Genomic DNA, 16,073 nt, shown 5'->3' on the forward strand with positions numbered 1-16,073 from the left:
AATAGGTATAGCTCAAATGGCCTTTCAACAACCAACTAAGACATAGTTCTGTCCAATAAGTAGCATTCGCTTTTGGAATCGACTCATTCTCATCCCACCAAAGCGAGATGCTAGCGTGGCGCAAGTCAATATGATTCAAGATACCTACGTGTTCGCGGACACAACCGCCAACCTAGCGCCATCCACCCGTAGCTGAGTACTTCGCGTATGAGTCTATGACATGTTAGTACTAGCATCGGAGGACCAAGAGGTGTTTTGTTTAGTTCCTGCTCTAATGCCGCTGCAGAAAAGGGACCAAGTGGTGTTGGGTCCGTCCGTGTACCCTGTGAAATGTTGCTATGGTACGTTAATTGTTGAGTCCTTGATTTTTGTTATATGTTGCATAGTTGAATAGTGTGAGTTTGGACTAATATTTTTACTTTATAAATTGAACCTATGAAGGAAAACATTGTCTTGGGGTCTTCATCCACAATAAACACACGGTATAACTTGTAAGCCCTTTGTACTGTCTCTTCCACAATTATGGTAGAGTTCGGTTGGCAGAGAACGGGAGGCGCTTCAAACTACACAGATTATCTCTCTTATTGAGATCCTCATTGGTATGGCAAGGCCAGTCAGAGGCTCTAAGATGCCAAAGGAAAGCAATAGCAAAGCGCGCATTTTCACTGTAGCGGGCATAAAAATGTTGATCGATGGAATATTTTCACATCTTAGGAAATACATGGTAACTATATAGCATGGTAGGCCAGTCCCACACAGGGGCCATATTGAAATTAGCCAAAGCGTGATTACCCGCACTCTTTTATTTTATAGTAATGCTGTTTTATAGTAATTAATTAATTATATTGGAAATGCCCAAAAACACCAAATAACCATGTTAATAAAACCAAATACAGTTAGGAGCTTGACTTCTAATCGGGTGCTAAGTAGTGGACTAAAAGTGTGACACTAAGTCTATCTCTTAGGGTACTTGGTTCTTACCTTAGTCTGGGCTCTGAGTGAACATGACTCCCGTGGACTTTTGGGTCTAGTACAACTAGAATTGTTCTTCAGACAACACCTCACTTTTACTTTATGAACCTATGTTCAAAGTTTGATCTAAGAACGGAACTAAACATTGAAAGAGAAATATAAATTGCGCCCGACATGTAGAATAGAGTCATGTGATCCACCACCATAAACACTTCAAGATTGCTTGAATACGAATTATCTCTAATTTTTATTTAATATGTGCGGAATTAATTTGATTCTCATAGGCGGATTCAATCCTGATTTTTTTAGTACTTAGAAGATTATAATCCGTTCAAGTGAGGACATATCTAAGATCAAGTCAAAGCCTTCGATGTAACGAAATGGAAAAGTAGAGATTTAGATCAAGTCAATTCAAAGGGCCACATATCTATTGGAGACAAACTAAATTCTTAGGGACTTGAGGAGGAATTGAAACGTTGATGTGCTCTTCGGCGCCAAGATCAGTAGCCCATCACCACTCCCTGAGAAGTGAGCTGTCTCATTCCTTCACAACCAATGGTCTCTCGAAATAAAACCAAGTGAAGTTTGTATAGCTGTTTGCAGGGGACGAAGATTCAAGAATTTCAACTTCCCCACCTTGACTGTCCCCATTGCCTCCGCGGTTGCTGAACCCACTCATTGCATTTTCCAACGAATCCACCTCCACAAACCCACACTTCAACAGCACTCTCACACTTCCTTCATTTCCATTATGCACACCGGCCACAAGCGTCCTTCGCTCCGGCTGCTTCTCAAACAACTGCTTGAGGAACCAGCGGAGAACTTCGGTACAGTATCCAGCACCCCAAAAGTCGGGGTTAAACGAGTACAAAAGACGATCAAAGGAGTTAAGGCCGATGATTCCAATCATCTCTGAACTATTTTGTCGTAGTGAGATCGAGAATATCGAGCTATTTGGGCGGTTAGATACGGCTTCAATCCATTCTGTTGTTTCATCGATTGTAGAGAATGTGGTTGTGAGCCTGCTCAAAATTAGCGAACACTGTCCCAACGATTGTGATATTCTTGGTGCAACTAGCATTTGGCTTCGCACTTCATCGAATGAGAATATGACGAGGAGGTCTTCGGCATTCTGGGGATCTAAAGGCTGCAGGAGCAATCGCTCAGTGACAAATACCTGCTTCCGAGCCATCTTTGCATCACAATTTCGGCGAACTGAATACTGGATATGGATAAAAAGGGTGGGAGAGGTGTCTAGCTCTATTTAGTGGTATTCAATAGAAGGCGCTGATCGGAACTTGAACAAGGAAGCGTGGAGTACTCGAGTTACGAAGCTGTACTCGACAGACTACAGTAATAATATTATGTAGAAAATTGTTGTGGGGGGTGCGGGGTATAAGTGGAGAGACCGGTTGAATCGTCCTTATCAGCGTGCAACAAACCTTCGGAGTAGAGTGCCCCGAGCCTACTCGGTGACACAGCGCTAGCAAATTACCAGGCATGTAGAGTCGTCCTAACTTCTCTCTCTTACAAAATACGGTAGATCCCTTGCGAAGGGTGAGTGATGTCTTTCGAGGGTGGAAGACGGTTATCGTAGTGAATACATATTGGGCAGCTTCGCAAACAAGGAGCGGAATTTATGTGAACTCGATGGTCCTCATGGACGCGCGAGAAGCATCTTGACCACTTAGTCTTATCCACGCAAGGATAGAGCTAATCATGATTTGTGAAAGGTGTAACTGAGTTTCTTCGAAACCATTGGTCAGGCGTACCATCAGCAAGCCAAGGGAGCGTGGCTGTTGATATCAGATCTGTTATTGGCAACGGGATATTAGACACCGATGCCAACTCAGCCATGTCTTTACATTATATTACCATTGAACTTCTCACTTCACAAAGCGGAGAAGGTTCCTGTTCTGAAAAGTCCAAAATTGCAGGAAAGTCTCTTCGGACAGGGAAGAAGAAGAAAAGATATAGAGGACTTTCCTCGCTGTTGAACAGGGAATATGAATGGTAAGGGGTTTAGCAACAGCAACGAGAAACATGGTTTAATTCTTCGAGTCTTCTCAAAGGCAATCTCAACCTGATGCAGCACCCGCGAAAAAAGTCCTTTAGTGTCACGTGATGGGAACTTATAGCCTCCCTGGCTCTCGTTAGCATACCCACACCAGAACCAACACAGGCGGATGGACGGATGAACCAGGACTGCGCATTCAATGTGGAGAGTATCTTTCTCTGGGTAGACTGACGGACTCATGCAGATGCGTCCACGCTTACCTACGACCCGGACGCCAGTAGGGTCTGATGGCCTGCGGTGCACCAAGGCAGATCTCTAGTGAGCCAGACGTGGAGCGAAATCTGATGGACCCTGTGGTTGAGGCTGAGGTTAAGGATAACGAGAAGTGAATTCTCTGAGAACAGTCGAGCCACACGAGCCAACGGCCCGCCTCGAGCATAAAGGTGAACATGCCATTGCGCTTTCGGTGTCGTCGCTCACCAAGGCGTGTCGAGGACGGCAAAGATCCTCGCTCGAGGGTGGGACCATGAATGTCTGCGTGGAAAGACGGGAAAGAGCCATCATGGGGATCAGGCCTGGCTGCTAAGCCTGCACGGGATAAAACCCAGACAAGCAAGGCTGGAAGCGGAGACTCGGGCGCCAGAAGGAATCAGCCTCTCGGTACTGGATTGTGTTTCTGGAAAGCCCTGGTGTGGTGTGTTGCGTGTAGACTGCATTGCAAAAGGGTTCCGACAAGAATAAACTAAGTGGGGGTGGGCCGGTCGTCTTGGTCGAATTTTCGAAAATCACTTCATGATTGGATGTTTGGTCCTTTGATCAAAGTGCCTTGCCTCACCATCTCCCGATGAAGGTGGCTGGTTTCGAAAGCCACATGGAGAAGCGAATCTGGATCCTTGACGTCGCGGTGTGGGGGTGGGACGCAAAAGAAAACAACTCACTGCGCCGCCGCTCACTCGCCCCTAGCGCTAGGCTTCATTCAATATATGCGGTGTTCTGTATGTTCGTGCGGCCGAAAGGAGCTTGAGGGGGTTTGGGGGCTGGACCCAGTACTGTTCGGGATGTGGGCTCTCTCCTCTCTCTCTTATCCGAATTGCCCTAGAAGGCTAGAACTGACTTACCCTCTGAAGCAGGAAGTGGATTCGCACGCCGGCCGACCCCTCCTAGGCCTCGTCAGATACCACCCCTACTGAGCTTTGTCCATACGCACCGCAACGCACCGTACCACACCGCAGTCAACAACTATCAGAAACCCATTTGAATGCGATACCAAAGCTATACCATTCTAACCTTGTCCTTTCAACTTGAAAGTTACATTATTTCCTCAAAATACAATATACGGGCAGAAAGGGCAGTATACATATGAACCATGCGTACAAAATTCAACCTACCAAACGATATTTATATAATTAACAGATTATAGTTTCGACAAGCGACACAATCTCCCTCTCAATCGGGTTGGGCAGCATCACCCTAGCTATTCTCACTATATTCGCAACGATTATAGTAAGGAACGTCAATAATTCGTGTACGTCTCCCTCTCTTTACTCTATAAACCCGAGGCGTGCTAACTCGTATACGGTATAGGGGAACAAGACGTCGAAATGCAACCACTTGCTGCTACTCCAACAAACGGTTACTCCACCAACGAACACGAAATCACCCTGCGAGTAATGGAGACAGTGCTGGGACTTTTCAGAAGGAGTTCTTAGGGCTTCCGAAATAAGGAGAAATAGCGCATATTAGAAGGAGAAAACGGGGACTTTCCACGTCCCTGAGCAAGGGAATTGAGCTGTCGAAAGTGGTCTTTAATAATGTGAGGGCAGGAACATGATAGGAAGATTTGTAATGAATGCCTCGAGCAAAATTAAATCAATGCAACATGGGATTCTGCGGATGCACGACTTCATCGCGATTTCTCATTTACGCCAGATACTCGCTCTTTGAACTTGAAATCCGATGGCGCATCTCAATTTTTGTGGATATGGAGACCCCAACCCTCTGTCCGCACCACCAATTCTACGCCTCCCGCCTTCGAAAAGTGAAGCACAACCCCAAAAAGATATACATAAATAAAAACAATAAGTATCCCTCCCCACAAGCCAACTCTAAAAAGAGAAAAATTAATAGTATATAGAGGGGGATACTTACTGTACAGTAGTATATGGGCATCGGCGACCGGGATAGGGGAGACCAGGGTCGAGGTGCATATTCAAAGACTCGCCAAGCCACACTCCGCGTCGTCCAACAGGAGGTGCATATTCAAAGACTCGCCAAGCCACATTTCGTCCAACAGGCAGGCATCATGAGAACGGGAATGACCCAACTCATAGGAAGCGGGAACTGCGCCGAGTGCAAAGGTGGATTGTAGACTCTGAATGGCAGGACGGTGGACGCTCCCTGACGTTACCGGGTGAGCACCCACAGCCGTTTGGCCGCTTCACTTTCTCATCCCGTTTGGCTGGGGTGTGGATCTTGGTATTCGATGGGAGCGTAAATGGCGGCGCCCACGCGTGGATCTCCGCAGTTCGAGTGGCTCGGCGCACCTTGGGTAATCACGTATGCACACCATTGGTCAAGAAAGTGAAGTGGGGAAGCGTTCTCATGCTGGGAAAAGAGGCCGATTACATTGACATCTCCGACTTCAATCTTTCGTGGTATCCCTCCCTTCTTCCAATTTCGAAATTACAGTCTTCTCACTAAAGTACGATACACAAGTTGGAGAGAGGCATACAATAAAACAATGCGTACAAAGAGTCGACTCTACCCAATCAATTCCTTCAGTACTGACAAATCGCAGTTTCCACGAGTGACATAATCTCCCTCTCCACTGGCCTTGGGAGCATAGCACTCGCAATACTCACTATATTCGCAACACTTATGGCAAGGAATATTAGTAATTCGCGTAAGTCTTCTTGACTCACAACAGGCCAAACACTAATTTTGGTATTTTCCTTAGGAGAACAAGACGTCGAAATGCAAGCTCTTTCCCGGCCCACGCACCGGGGCCTCGAACACTATCGTAACGAATACGAAACCACCCTACGAGTGATGGAGACCCTACTGGGGCTCTTTCGAACCAGAAATTGAGGCTTTGCAGAGAAGGGCTCAACGGAGCATGGAGGTGAATATGATGTTAGGGATGAAGACTGTCCAAACTTGGGCGTTGGGGGCGAAAACTCTCCAGAGTTGGGCTTGGGCATGATGAATAAATGACATGATACAACTATATAATACAAGCACATTTATACCAAACGCTCAAATCCCTCTATCGCCTCGGCCTTAACTTCGGTCTGATGCAAACGAGGATCGAAAGCAGGTTGTGAAAGTGCGAACTCGAGACAAATCATCGACTCATTCTCAGAACCTACCCATGGATTGGAATCAAGCGACATAATATCGCTCTACCATTTCGGGTGATCTCCCTATCGTAAAAAGAGACGGATGGCCGACTGAGCGGCTCGGCGTTGCTCCGCAAGACTGACAATTCCATCTCCAGGTTGTTGCAGTCGATCCGATCACGCGAGGAGGGGATATCTGAGGTATTGGCCGAAGCCATTCTGCAATTAGTGATGCTTAGCGCTAGGGTACTTGAATCGAAGGTCTGATCTCGAATCTAGTAACTGATGGATCGAGAGAGCAATCAATTTTGTGCCTTACCTTGAATAATTATGGCGTTGTCGGTGCTGGAACAAAAGATAGTCCACTGAGCCAACCAATATTGATTCGATCCCTTTTTCTTTATTCTGTCAGGCGAGTTACTGATAATGATGGAATTATTTACATGGGGTTATGTGACTGTATGTACCTGCCAAGTAATCTATAGCAGCCGGAGTCCACAGTGGTATATACTTTGTGGCGAAGCCTGCCTGGAGGCCTTCTGTCATTGGAATGCCAAGAGGCAACCCGAGAGTGGAGTCATGTGCACAGTGTGATTGGGAGGGCAGGAAACTCACACTGACACGCGGGAAGCTTCGCGAACTGGAGTTCTTCATCTTCCCAGAGCCTGAAAAGGTTAAATACAAGCCCGCGGTCGACTATGCCCAGGGCATGGCATGTTCCAGAAAACCGCCTGCTCAATCAAGTTCGGTGCCGGGCCACGTTGAGGGCTGCTCAAGCGAAACTGTCTGATTGCCGTGACTCGCGAGACTGGCCTTACACATCCCATCCATTGGCGGGAATGAGCGCGGAAATCCAACAACACGATTTGAAGCCTTGATGCATTTGATGGGATCCGAACTAGGGGCGGGAGGTCTCCGGAAGCCGACTCCAGATTAATGCAGAAACAGCTCAGTCCCGCATGCCTTGCCGTCAGACCAAGGCAAACCTTCGCTAGAAAGCCTTCCCCAATCCCCTATAAAATATGCAACGTTTGATTCCGGATTCAAAGACATAAAATTACTAGTACTTCTTCCTCCTGCTTTTCAAATTATACCAATACTGCAAGAAATTTAAATTTAAATAATGCGTATGAAACCGCTGGATCACCACGCTTTCGTTTACTTTTAACGCATGTCTCACGACATTCAGTCTCTACAATCGCCGCCATCTCCCCCTCTATTGGCCTAGGCAGCATAGCACTAGCTATCCTAACTATAATGGCAACGATAATAGCACGAAATACTTCATGTAGGTTCCTCTCTAAACTAATATGGCAGCAAGAACTAACTCTCAATTCTTAATAAGAGAACAAGACCACGATGTCGAAATGCAGCCCCTGTCGAACTCCCCTCCCACGAACGAGTATGAAGCAACACTGCAAGCAATGGAGATAGTGCTGGAATTGTTTCGAAGAGGCTCTTGAAGCTTTGCAGATAGGGGATAAAGGAGGAGTGGAGCTAGAGACGGAGAAGGTGGAAAACTTTCCACGGGACGGCGTTAGGCGGGATGGAGCTCTGGAAATTGTGTAACAAAATAATGAACGAAAGTACCAATAAACCTCCAATTGGCCTTACATTCTCTCAATGACCCTCGTGTACCAGGCACAAATTTAAGCATGCAAAAAGGTATCTCATCATATCTCATAACGCTCCCCTTCTCCCAGGTTCCACTTCCCAGTTCTGGGTTTCGGCTCCCGTCCCATATTATTACACCAAATTCAAAAGTTTAAACATACCTCACCTCCCCAAATAATCCTGCTCTAACCTGCACCAATGCAGCAACCTCTAGCAAAAACTCCTGCAACACAATAACATTCGTCAACACATGATTGACACTAACTTTCTTCTCCTCTTCCACCTCTCCCTCTGCATTCCCTTCCCCTTCGTCTTGGAGACTCCCATCTTCCGCCCCCCCATTACTCTCCTCCTTTCCATTCCCATTATCGCCAGGTCTCAGATTCGGGAACGGGATAGGGTTGATCTCTCCTTTGAAGACTGGGAGTCCAACTTTGCGAGCCAGGATGGATTGATCGACAGCTGCGAAGGCTGCAGCTTGAGAGGCAGGGACGCCATGCTTTCCTAATATCGTTTCGGCGTCTCGTAATGGGGAGGGAGAGAAAGCTCGCGAGCTTCCCCGAGACGGGGTTTCGAGACCCATTGGGAATTGCGGTGGAGGGACTGCGGCGCGAGACGTTGGAGTTGAGAGGCCGTAGCCACCGCTTAAACCACCGCCGCTGCTTCGTTCTTGGCTTCGTCGGCCTCGTGGAGAGTGGGAGCGCGAGGGCGTGTTGAGTTCAGGGAAGATGCGTTGGGCGAGGGAGTCGAGGGCTGAGATGCGGGGTGGGGAGACGGAGCGGGAGGAGGATTCGAAGCTGGAGCGGGCTGGGGGTGCCTGACGGATGGGGATTGGTGTTGAGGTTGCGGAGGTTGCCGCTTGGAAGGCTTCACGGCGTTGTTGGAGGAGTTCGTCGAAGCGTGGGATCTCGGCTCGGTAGGCTGAGACTTGATCTACCAACTTTTTCAATTGCTTGAGTAGAACTGGGATTCTGTTCTCGTCCCATTTTGGGGTTCGTCGAGCTCTCTTTAGCTCTCGAATCTGCGCCCTTTCTTGAACATCGATGGGATCACCGAGGCCCATGAAATATCGATCCTCCGCCTCCGCTTCGTCTTCGCCGTACGTATATTCGGTCGGATTGGGAAGAAGCCAGCCGTCTATGCGCATGAATCCACAGCTAGCTAAATCAACAATTACCCCTGTGAGTGACAGATTAATCTCGATTGAATTCGTGAAGAATGTTGCTAATATGCCAAGCAAAGTTTTGAGCATGGGATCTTCAGGACGTAAGGTGTGCGATCGAATATCTCGAGGAGCTCCGGGAATCGAAGCCAGTGAGCCAGCGAATTTTGTCGTTCCACCAGCTGACTTTGGTGCAATAAGGGTAATTGAGCACGGATGGCTTTCCAGTATACCCATACAGTCTTTGACGTGATTTTCATAAACCTCATCAAAGTTATCTTCCCCTCCTATGCTTCCTGCCAAGCCAAGCAGGAAGTCCATTTCCAGATCGTGAGCCCCGACAGTTCGTGGCGATCCATCCGAGAATATCTGACTTGTCCATAGGAGAGTTGTTACGGCATATCGGTGATGTCGCCTCAAAATAACAGAGACAAGCTGCAATGTCACTGAGATAGTTTGTTCACTTGTCGATCGCAAACTTCCTTGGATGAGATCCACAAGATTGAAAAGTGCCGGCGTGGTAGCATCTTCAACTTGAAACCCTTGCATCATCGTGGCCAGATCCATTGATTTTCTCTTCCTGGCAGCGCTGACAGAAGCTCGTGAGCCAGTCGGGGCTGGAGTTCTGTCTGGCAAAGCAAGGAGATAGTGTAGAATGAGGTGAATCATGTCTGGGTGATCGAGAGCTTCCAGTATCCGCCTGAGGTAGGTAAGGACTGCTACTGATGAGCCGCCGTCAACGTCTGATGATTCGAGCAGCGAGGGGTATCTTGGTTCGTCAGTTGGGTACACATAGGCTAGAAAATACCACTCACAGCAATTGTTGGAGAAAGATAACCTGAAAATGCTCCAACAACGTTGACTTGACTTCGACGGATTTGCAGTGGTTCAAAACATCCTGCCAGAATACCAAATGTGATAGGAATGTCTCCATGTGAGCTTGGAAATCTGGAGACGACGAGCTGACAATTTCGTAATTCGTGATTGGATGTTGGTAGTCCGAGAGTGCAAGAATGGGTGGAAGCTCGTCAGATGGATGGTCAATCACCAGCTTCCGGCTCAACTGACTATACAGCGCTCCGAGTCCAGTTGCCATCAAAGTTGCCAGGTCACTTTCAACAATCCATTGTTCTAGAGCCACCGAGTTCGATGCGGCCTCGATGATATATAGCAAGCCCGTCCTCGCGAAATCTCCGATCCTTCCATCATGATGGATGTAGTCGATCAGAAGATAGAATAATGGGAAGTCCTCTTTGTGCGTCTTTCCCGTGAACTTTTCGTGTGCATCTTGGCCTCCTTCTGACTCCTCGTGTTCTCGTGCTGTAAACCAGGCTGGTAGAATCTCGGGATCAAGCCTGATCTTGGTAGTGATGTTGAATGATAGTTCCACCACTTCAACCTCTGTATCCGAGCCCAGCCGTATGCTATTCGCTCCAGTAATCCGCACCAGCAAATTCATCAAGCTCTTCGAAAACGTCTCATTTTCCACAAAGTCCTCTTCCTCGCTATCAATCAACGTCGCGTACAAAACCACGGCTTCTCTGATGATCCCTTCGTTGTATGAGGTCGTAGCAATCTTGCCTATAGGTACGTAGATCTGCTTCGAGGCTGCAAAAGCGATGCATGGATGTGGGAGTGGCCGTCTCGATTCATCGCTGAGGAAATTCGCGAGGTCTTGGATGCTGCATCGAATATCTTCCGCCGCTTCATAGTCATTTGCCAGGTTGGATGCATTGCGCCATTCTTGCTAGATTACAAGTCAACACAGAACCAAGCTGGAACATCATCATAGAGTGTCTCAATACCAAAAGCTGACTGTATTCCTTCTTGAATCGCGCCAGGCGTTTCTCAGGCAAGTGTGTGTTGTTGGCGGCGGATTTGTCTAAAGACGTGCCGGCTATTAATCTGGACCACTGACTTGATGGTTAGCAACGATGCAGGTCCACCGATGGATCATACTCACGAAGTCCATGGCTCTGTAGAATCATCTCGTCGTGGTCGCATGAATATAATGAAGCTGTAACACGAGTTGGCGGTCGTGATTGCTGATCAGCCCCTGTCTTTTTTAGCCTGCGGCCGCTCTCACCGCCTTCCCTCTGGGACCTCCACACGCCTCCGGTTAGTCATGATACACCGAAATCTGGGCCGAAAATCAATGTTTTTTATATTAACTTCCATAGCAGTGACAATCAAGTTTTTACAATTTTATCGAAGGTAATCCTATGGACTGCGCATTAATTGATTTTATTTTTTTAAGGGAACCTAAGTGTGCTGGCTGTTAAAGAAAGTAATTGGGGGTTTGATTTTCGGCCGAGGTTTCGGTGTATCACGACTCATCGGAGGCGCGTGGACCTCCTACTCCAACGCGTGTGAAACTTCGACCATTCAACATCGCCAGCTTCCCTCTTCACTCTTCACCGCATCGTGGCCATCATCTGGAGAACCTTCATCAGTCTCGAGCGCGCCTCTGCTTCGAAAATTTGTCGATGGCTACATCTCTCAGCTCATACCAATGTGTGCCAGCCCAATGGCAAGCTGTGGAAGGCTCCGCCGCCATCCTCGTCCAGAGCCGTATTGTCAAAGATGCCTTCAGCTGCGGTGTATGAGCCTCTCAGCTCTCCTCTTTCGCTGCAAGTGTGGCACGGCAAGCCGAGGAGTATGTTAAAATTTGTTGTTCTGGGAAAGTTGCATATATGTTCAGCTCGCCTCAACATGTCATGGTGTGTGATCGACGATGATGTTAGCGTTGGCGTGGGATGATCACTGCAGCTCTACGAAGTTAAAGTTACGACCTTGTCCGGCTTCATCTCAATCCACGAACTTTATCTTCTCCTGGACTTCTTATTTCTCCAATTTGTCGTGGAACTGTATCAGATAGCAGCCCATTTCACAACAAGTTGCCTCAAAGTCACGCAACATGCTTCCTCCCGTCAAGATCCCAATTCCTTCAGGCACCAACGCCTTCTACCTCACAGCACTGTCTCTCTCCAGCCTGCCCTCGACAGCGTCTGTGTCCTAGACCGATGGGAGCGCAATCTTCGGTGCGGATTTTGTTGGCCCAAGCGAGACATATGTGCTCGGCGACAAAGTTTTCGGATCGCCCATCATTACCGCTACCCCAATTTCATCAGTGGTATCGGTAAGTTTCAACTTCAAAGATACGATGACCCAGCAGCATTCTGTCTCCGTCCCGATCACGAAGAAGGTGGGACCTGAAGGCAGTTCGACCTCGGTTTAGATTTCGGGCTATGCTGCTTCAGATAAGAATCGCTAGAAACTAACTACGATTACGATGGTTTTTCAAGGTAGCTTGAACGGCCTGCGTCCTCAAAGCTAGGGAATTCACGGATACCACGGTAAGCTGATGCTCTACCAGCTTCTTTCGGCCCCGGTTGATGAAACTGGAAGGTTATTTAAAATCAGTACATTTCTTCACAATAATCAATTTTTAGCACAGCCGTCGCAATGATATCTTTTGAACATGATTTGCACATTACTTCCTCGTGTTGTGACTCAAATCGGATTTGGAAGGATCTCTTTTGGCCGACAATCTCTGTGCAGATTTCGCGATTTTACGATTAGAAGGAAAGCTTCACCATATTAGCAGGAATCTCGAATGCTATTAATGTCATTGGTTCCCGAACTTTCAACAGCTTCCCTTGCAGTTTCCTTACGCTTTGACCCGAGAACCTGGTCGATTTATGTACGACGTTCATGAGATCCCTGATCAGGAAGTTAACTTTCAGCTTAGCGAAAGCTAACCTCCACCACATCCCCTCCTTCCTCAATCCTCATGCTATTTATTCATCGACAATGGAGCAATCGAGTTGTTTCAGCCGAGTGTGTTTGGAATAGTTTTGTTACACGAGTCAGTTTTCAACGTCCCTAGTGGGGTCACGATCACTTTTCTTGGCGAGCGATTTTGGTCAAGGCGAGCGTTGTACCTCCTCCCTTGCATCGTGCTCCCGAGGTCGAGATACAGATCTGCAGCGCGCTCTCCCCGCTTGCAAGCTTTATCTTACATGCATGGTCGCTCTGCCCCTCCTACCAGATCAGAGTCAAATCTTTGGCCAAGATCAGAAGGCACGGCACAGTTGCCCTGAACTCGTCGAAGTGCAAACTACCATCGATAACCGTGCAGCAAAATAATGCAACGGCTGAGCTCCTGTTTCTTGGACGAAATCCAGGAACACCACGCGATCTCTTCGTCCACCCCTGCCTTCGTTGACGGTTGACAGGATGCGTGCGATAAGACCAAAGATAACGACAGGTCACAACATACAGTCCTTCACTGCTATCCTACGCGCAAAGCTTTGCCGCATTATACCAATTCCGTCTATACCTTCCCAAAGCTATAGTCCTGATGACTATTGAAGACAAATCTTGGCTCTGTATGCAGTTTCTCCTTTCGTTAACGGGTAGCCAGCGCCTGCAGCCCTTCCTACCTTGGTTTTCATGGCGTTGCCATAGATCTCTCATGTCTCCACAAAAGGTTTCTGCAAAACATAAAAGAAGGTTGGGATTAAATGGCTTTGTAAATTGGATGTGAAGGAATTTGTAATTGAACCCAAGATCAAAACGAATGAATGGCCTGCAAGAAAAGTGACTTTAGTTCCGTTTATTCCATGTCAGCTCGTTATAGATCGGATAACATTTCCAATCCTATCTTTACAGTATTGCCAATAAAGCCTTCAAACGCCTGACCTACCATTACACTACGTCAGGTTCTCGTCTGGTCTTAGAAAAACATGAACTTCTCCCTACACCACCATGAAACCTCGCTCAGGCGCCACCGACCATTTGAAGTACCCAGGACTAGAGTTTAGTGAGTTGACAGGTCATATCATGACATATACTGGTGTGAGGATTATATTGCCCCCGATTCCTGTAGGCAATATCGTAAAGATCTCACGTTGAAGGGACCACGTGAGGCTGTACAGCCCCGGGAATTGGCGGGAAGTCAATGAGATAGAGAATGTCAGGAGTTGTACTGCGATCAAAATCTACATATTTCAGCTTATCAAGGAAAACTCTTAGGACAAGGAGCGATTAACTCTGCAAGTACTAAGAAGTAGAAGCAGGTATACCAAACCGAATGAGATGGATATGGCGCCATCCGTAGAAATCGTATTTGAAGACGATGTGTTTGAATATGGCGTTGAAGATTATCATTCCAAGGAAAAGTCTTCGAATAGCCAGCATACGGACATGTAAGCTTAGTATGCTGCGAGCGACCATGCGCAATCGTGTTCAGAGGACCGACTCTCATCCAGCCATTCATTCAGTTTGGCCTGCAAAACCTGAAAGTGTCCAATGGCCAACCCCAGATCGCCCAGCTCGCGGTGCAGCCACCGCCATCCTTGGGCTAAGCTAGTGGACAGTTCGGGGTTCGAGGAGGTACCGACTACCGAGAAAGCTTTTGGCTTTGCACGATATGCCAGATGACTTGGGTTGATGAGTATTTCAACAGTGGGTATTTCGCCTTGTCGCAAAGGGGGTTTTAGCTCTATTAACCCCGACTTCCCAATATTATGCGATCGTCTAATCGGGACCCCCATTGTCCAATCGCTCGTATTAACAAACCGGGGGGCAGATCATCGAAATTGGCAAAAGTGCCTGAGGACAGCCGCCCATGCCCCGATAACCCATCCCCACTCGCATCTTGACGACCATTTAACTAGGATGGTTCCTAATCTCAAGATTCTAACTTCGATTCTACAATCTTCCACTTCCGCAAACCAAACGCATAGAATATCCCCGCCGTCAAGTCATAGTTTTTACGATTGAAACCACACAGCGCAGCACGGCATAGGTTGCCGCTAAGCGGATACCCCCGGTTAAGCGAGAAAAATAGGGGCTAACATGAATCGTGCTACGGGGCAAAAACTGCACTAATAGCTCTCGACCGGCAGGTACCTCAGGTGTTCCACATATTAACCGCGCACCCCACACCTGCACGAGCCTAGGCGTAATGTAGCTGCGGGAGTACTCAAATACTCTATGTCCTCCGGGTTGAACATTTGGAAATGATGACAGAGATGAAACTGATACAGACGTAGATGTGTCGCCAGGGTTGACATCATAGCCGTTGAAGATCCAGAGGACAAATAGGCAGAAATGAACCATGTACCAGGTCGACGAATTGCCAGGTCAAATTCACGTTACGTACGAGCATAAGAGATTGCAAGAATTACAATTAATTCCTGAAGAGAAGCGTGAAGCTCTTAGAAGCTTGGGAGCGAGGCTAAATACTCCTTAGCGCCATAATTAAGCGAAACGTGTGCCTGAGGCTTAAGAAAATTTCCCCCCCAACGTTCGGACGTCACATGACAGAGCCACCCGTCACACTTTCGTCCCGTGGTGAGGCACTTCTGGCATTCTGGCTTGCTTTCATCGCATCTCATGCACCTGACCCTGTCCATTATCAGCCAAACATAATGGTGAAACACCAATCGATCCGTGAAAAAGGCTTTCTACTTTTTCACTTTATATCCGGCGAGAAAAAGTAATCGCTCGAGGACATGCCGTCCGTGTTTTGGAGAAAGTCATTGGCATTGTTGCGCTTAAGCTTCAGGATGTCAATTTGGCTCCAGCAATGACTCAGAGTCAGGTATAGAGGCGGTTTTGGACGGTCACTTAGAATACGCAATCTCACACCAGCTTGGTAAATCTCTAGGAGGCGAGTTGGGGCCTCGAATGCAGCGGCCACTCGACGATTACAACTCCCATCGTGGGTTTTCAAACACATTGTCAGGCAGCGACGGATAAAGGCAAAAGAGCTAGGCGATCCTGTTGAAAGTTCGATTTTCGGCAAATGAGGTACTTCAATGATGAGTGACGTTAAAAGCTGGAGTTGGACATCGAACTCGGCTTACCAGAAGCATGTTTGGGCAAGATCATCCAGGCTCCGTATTTGAACCTTTCGGCATCTTTTGGTAATATCGCAACACCAGGTTGAATCTTTTAGATC

The 16,073-nt window shown here is 47.6% G+C and overlaps 2 protein-coding genes across 2 annotated transcripts; both read right to left on the reverse strand.

Annotated features, from left to right (window-relative positions):
* Window positions 1–1,377: 1,377 nt before the first annotated feature.
* Window positions 1,378–2,349, reverse strand: K444DRAFT_617397 (acyl-CoA N-acyltransferase). Its single transcript, XM_024881119.1, has 2 exons — window positions 2,052–2,349; window positions 1,378–1,994 (listed from the first exon to the last, which is right to left on the reverse strand). Exons 1-2 carry the CDS (start codon window positions 2,162–2,164, stop codon window positions 1,511–1,513), a joined length of 597 nt encoding a protein of 198 aa, XP_024731853.1. The 5' UTR covers window positions 2,165–2,349; the 3' UTR covers window positions 1,378–1,510.
* A 5,526-nt stretch (window positions 2,350–7,875) lies between these two features.
* K444DRAFT_596735 (uncharacterized protein) lies at window positions 7,876–11,104 on the reverse strand. Its single transcript, XM_024878450.1, has 4 exons — window positions 11,067–11,104; window positions 10,909–11,016; window positions 9,919–10,850; window positions 7,876–9,872 (listed from the first exon to the last, which is right to left on the reverse strand). Exons 1-4 carry the CDS (start codon window positions 11,073–11,075, stop codon window positions 8,093–8,095), a joined length of 2,829 nt encoding a protein of 942 aa, XP_024731854.1. The 5' UTR covers window positions 11,076–11,104; the 3' UTR covers window positions 7,876–8,092.
* Between the last annotated feature and the right edge of the window lie 4,969 nt (window positions 11,105–16,073).

Source organism: Hyaloscypha bicolor, assembly GCF_002865645.1.
Source record: "Hyaloscypha bicolor E unplaced genomic scaffold K444scaffold_126, whole genome shotgun sequence".
Taxonomy (NCBI): Eukaryota; Fungi; Ascomycota; class Leotiomycetes; order Helotiales; family Hyaloscyphaceae; genus Hyaloscypha; species Hyaloscypha bicolor.